We start from the raw sequence: 5,073 nt of genomic DNA, 5'->3' as shown, positions 1-5,073 counted from the left end.
AAATTTTTCATAAAAATGATCATGAAAGATTTGTGACCTTTATTTTACCTTGATTAGTGTGTGGTGTTTTACTCTAAATGTAATCCAAAAATCACAAATCTTTCATGATTATTTTTATAAAAAACTTATTATGATACTTAACATTGTTATTCTTAAATTATACTTAAAATAAAATATTACACACTAATCAAGACAATATAAAAATTATAAATCATTCATGATTATTTTGATAATTTTTTTTTTTTTTTTATGATATGTACCTTTTCTCTTTGAAGTGAGTTTAGTTGAAGTAGCAAGATAGAGCCAAGCAAGTAGCCAAGCTACCAAAAAAATATAGAGGCAAGCAACCAACTAGCCCATGGAGATTAAAGTTGAGGTAATTTCTAGAGAAACCATCAAGCCATCTTCTCCCACTCCCCATCACCTTAGAACCCACAAGCTCTCATCTAGAGACCAGCGCGCTACATTTCTTTACAGTCCAGTGGTTCTCTTCTATGCCCCCAGTGCTATTCATGCTATCTCTGGTGGTGGTGGTGATAAATACGATGACTTGTTCCATGACATATCCCATCGTCTAAAGGTTTCGCTATCTGAAACCCTCACTCACTTCTACCCACTTGCTGGAAGATTGAAAAACAATCTCTCAGTCGATTGCAACGATGAGGGAATTGATTTTTTTGAAGCTCGTGTCATCAACAACTGTGGTGTCTCCGACATTATTGAACGACCCAGTGTTCAAGGCATGGTCCCTTTGGCTCCACCGGAACCCACAGACTATACCAATGCCCCTCTGTTACGCGTTCAAGTCAACTTTTTTCCATGCGGCGGAGTGGCTATTACCGTGGAAGTTTCCCACAAGATCAGTGATGGAGCCTCCTATTCCTTATTTATCAAGGCTTGGTCTGAAATTGCTCTTGGATCCCCCAACACTGTAGTCCCAGATTTCAATGCTGTCTCCTCTCGCTTCCCCCCAATAGAGGACTTCCCAGTTACATCGTTAACATTCAGTGGAAAAGGCCCAAAGGTCGTTACAAAGAAGTTTGTGATCGATGCCTCAAAAATCGGTGACCTCAAGTCCAAAACCGCCAGCGAGAGCGTGCCACAACCCACCCGTGTCGAGGCTGTCACAGCGCTCTTTTGGAAATGCGCACTGGTTGCATCCAGATCAAGATTTGGTGGGACTCGAAAATCGTATATGCTGAAGGGAGCGATAAACTTGCGGTCAAAGCTTATACCACCTTTACCAAAACATAGTTTTGGAAATGTAGTAGGAATGTTCCAGATAATAATTGATAAAGATGACGATGACTACGAGAGTGAAGTAACAGACATGTCGGGGTTGGTGTGTAAGATGAGGAAAGGGGTTGAAGAGTCCATCATGCAGAACAATAGTTTGTCGAACAAGGCGACACCGCAGGTGAAGAAGGAATATGAAATGGAGATGTATTACCATACCAGTAGAGTTTCTGTATACGAAGCGGATTTTGGATGGGGGAAGCCGATATGGTGGGGGATTGTTGGTCAGGCTTCTATTAGGCCACCTGGAATGGCAGTGATGGATACAAGAGATGGTGAGGGAGTAGAAATTTGGTTGACTCTAATTGAAGAGGACATGGCCATAGTTGAAGCTTGGGGTGCAACTCGGGCGGGCTCAACCCGAGTAATTGGGCAACTATATCTTGTAATCTGGACGGACTTGGGCAGATTTCTGATACCCGAATTGCAATTCAGGCCGGGCTTGGGCAGAACCAATGGCCAACCCGAGCAACCCGAACCCGAATTGAATTTAATATATTATATAATATATAATATATAATATATATAAATTAAGTAAAAGAGTTAGTTTTAATTTTTATTTTTTATTTTTTTTTAGTTAGTCTTCTACCATTAGATTAGCATCTTTTATGTCTACCCTTAGATCTACCTACAGGTTTCTGGACTCGGGCAATTCGGGCTAACCCGAGTTCAAAATACAAAGCTTGGGCCGGGCTTGGGCAGCAATGCTCGGGTTCATGGTCGGAATTGGGCGGGGTTGGACACTATCAAATACAATTCGGACTTAGACAGACCCCCAACCCGACCGAACCCGCCCGAGTTGCACCCCTAGTTGAAGCTAACCAGGAGTTGCTGTATTATGCCTCACCAAACAGAGCTGCTCTCTAAAACAACTAGTCCAGTCCTGTGGATGGATGGTCAATGATGGTTTCATTATTAATATTATCTTTCTTCCTATGTATTTCCAAGTTTTATGTATTAAGACTTGATGTCGTGTTTGTTGCTCCCTGTGAGTCATGGTGATGACTTATCTTTGTTTGTGTATGCTTCGGATTGAAATAAAGTTAAGTATGTTCTTAATGTTGGTATTTTTATGATAAATAAAATAGATAAGATAAAATAAATTTTTTAAAAAAAAAATTCTTAAAGGAAATGCAAAACTTGAAAACAGTTTAATTTCAAGTATGATTTTATTAAGAATTTATTTTGGAATTAGAAATTGAATGGATAATATTTTGCATATAATTGATTAAGGAGATTTTAATTGTAATTAGTCACTATTCTGATTTAGCTTGGGATTTATGAGAATTATAGAATTTGATTTGTATATGATTCTATTAAGGATTTATTTTGAAATTAGAAATTGAAGATTTGATTAATTGGGTCTGAATTGGAGTTAATGAAGTTAATCAAGTTATGAGGAATGAGAATTATGATTATTATGAATTAAATTTACTTATGAGGTATCTAATTTGAATATATAATTTATTGACGGAGATTTTCAATTTGATCTGACATTGAAGTCTTTAGAGATTTGAGAAATCAAAATTGATAATGACAATAAGTTTAATGCGATAATTGGAGCCTTTTGAAAATTTGATTGAAACTTGATTTAGATTGGTTAAAATTAATCATAAATAACTAGGCCTTAATTGAAATCAATTAGCCTAATTAAATTATCTGGGCTTGAGATTTGTTATGATTAATTACATTATGTGTTAATCAAGATTTGCTAAGAATAAGGATTTGTTTAAAATGATCTATACAAACGTACTTTTTGATTTTTAAATTAAAAAAATTAAGAAAAAATATAAGTATTTGGGATAATTTTTTAACTTTTTATTAAAAAAATTATGTATTATAATATTCTAATAAATATGCAAATGAGCTGTTTGCCCCTACATGATTATTTCGTACTGACTGTGCGTCACGTGAAGCGCCAGTACGGCGCACGGCTTGTGTACGTGCTGATGGGTTGTCTTTTAATTTGGAAGGTTTGCTCCCATTTGATAAATTGGTGGGGGGAATGTATTAACCAAGTTCATTGGTAGAATTGTCGGAATGGTGGGCTGTAAGTATAAGAAGTTGGAAGTACCACTGTAGAAAGCTTTATAGCTGGCAGTGGTATGGTCCGTTCGTACATTTAATAATGCTCAGACAAATTAGAGTGGCCTCGTGGATTAAAAGTAACGTTGAAGGGATTTGTTACTCAGTACAGGATGCTCACTCTCTTTCTATATAATGGTGTCGTTTGAAAAATAGATTAGTTTTTTTGATTTTTTTAATTATTTTAATTTAGATTAAAAAGTTTGATTTGAAAAGAAATTTTTAACTTTTTGATTTTTTTGATGAGAGAAAAATGTAATAATTATGAGTTAAATGTGATATTTTATTTTTTGTGATTAAAATAATTTATTTTATCTTTTATGACTAAATAATTAAAAAAATCCAAAATAGCTCTTTTCAAAGGGAGCCAATCTTTCAACTCTGGAACTCACTTTCTCTCTTTCTCTAGAAATACACACGGCAGATAGCTGGGCCAAAGCTCCAACACAATGTTCCACACCCGCTTATCTCTCTGGGCCAAAGCTCCGGCACAATGATGCACACCCACTTCTCTGTCTCAATAATTGAATTCTCCGATACACCTCTCAAGATGGACCCCTTCTTCTTGACTTTGAAAAGCCTTTCAGCAAGTAATATACACTCTCAACACAATAATGCACAAATCGACAATGCTACGTAACTCAAATTTTGTGGTTCAAAAGTGGTTCAAATGGCCAAAACGACGTCGTTTTGAGTACATAACAACATAAAAATGGCCAAAACGACGTCGTTTTGGCCATTTGAACCACTTTTGAGCCACAAAATTTGAGTTACGAGACATTTTCCTGCACAAATATACACACACTTATTCAATAAAAGAGTAAAAAAAAGACGAGAGATACCGTAATGTTAAGTATCTTGCGAAACTTTCTTTTGATGCAGCAAGTGTAGCAACAACATGATAATATCAACGACTATGTCATCAGTTCATTTCAAGCATCTGTGGAAGCTACAATGATCAAATACAATACATAAAATTAATATAATTCAGGGTTTACAAGATATTGAAAATGTTTACTGTTGAAAAGTATTTAGATTGAAAAGTGAGCTGATGCAAGTTTACAACATGGCCAGAAAAAAAAAAAGATTGAAAAGTGAATTGGAATCCAACTTTATTTTGGATTACTGATATCTTAAATTCCCCTTGAGCAGTAATGTAATACTATATTCTAAGGTATAGAACAACAAGCAAACTTAAGTAAAAAAGAATTTTTAGAATCTTATAAAACATGATTTAATAGCGGTGCGGGTCGGTGCGATTTGGAAGAAAAATAGAAACCGGCGGATTGATAAAAGTGTCACTAGAATTTGTCATTTTTCTTACTAAAAACCGGCGGTTCAATTGGCAAATAATAACAAATTTACCTTGGCGGTGCGGTTCGGTGCGATTTTTGCGGTTTCGGCGGTATTATGCACACCCTTACCTAGAAGCATGAAATATGCTCTTGGAAATGCATTCCACGAGCAAAATTTCACGTGTCCAACGTGTTTTTGCTTTAAACTTTGCTATCGTTCTCTATTATCAACTAATAATACATTTCCAATAAAAAAAAACTAATAATAAATTTATATTTTTCAAAATATAATTATTTTACCACTTATACATGTGTTTGGCTTCATTATTTTTATTTTTTTTGAACGAAAATTTTGTAAGTTTGGCGAATTAAAAAAGGTTAAAAAATCTTTTCAGAT

At 35.2% G+C, this 5,073-nt stretch overlaps 1 protein-coding gene across 1 annotated transcript; it reads left to right on the top strand.

Annotated features, from left to right (window-relative positions):
• Positions 1-358: 358 nt before the first annotated feature.
• On the top strand, positions 359-3,310 carry LOC114290769 (vinorine synthase). Its single transcript, XM_082896826.1, has 2 exons — positions 359-1,634; positions 3,270-3,310. Exons 1-2 carry the CDS (start codon positions 359-361, stop codon positions 3,308-3,310), a joined length of 1,317 nt encoding a protein of 438 aa, XP_082752952.1.
• The last annotated feature ends 1,763 nt before the right edge of the window (positions 3,311-5,073 follow it).

This window comes from Camellia sinensis, chromosome 12 (genome assembly GCF_055761805.1).
Source record: "Camellia sinensis isolate YWXY chromosome 12, ASM5576180v1, whole genome shotgun sequence".
NCBI classification, from domain to species: domain Eukaryota; kingdom Viridiplantae; phylum Streptophyta; class Magnoliopsida; order Ericales; family Theaceae; genus Camellia; species Camellia sinensis.
Note: the sequence above shows the minus strand (reverse complement) of the source record. Positions and strands in the feature narration are given on the sequence as shown.

What these genes read in the sequence shown, in the direction of transcription:
- LOC114290769 (XM_082896826.1), top strand. Translation starts at nt 359, where the DNA reads ATGGAGATTAAAGTTGAGGTAATTTCTAGAGAAACCATCAAGCCATCT. An exon ending in GGCCATAGTTGAAGCTTGGG is followed by an intron (nt 1,635 to 3,269) that starts GTGCAACTCGGG and finishes TTAATTTGGAAG; the next exon opens with GTTTGCTCCCATTTGATAAA.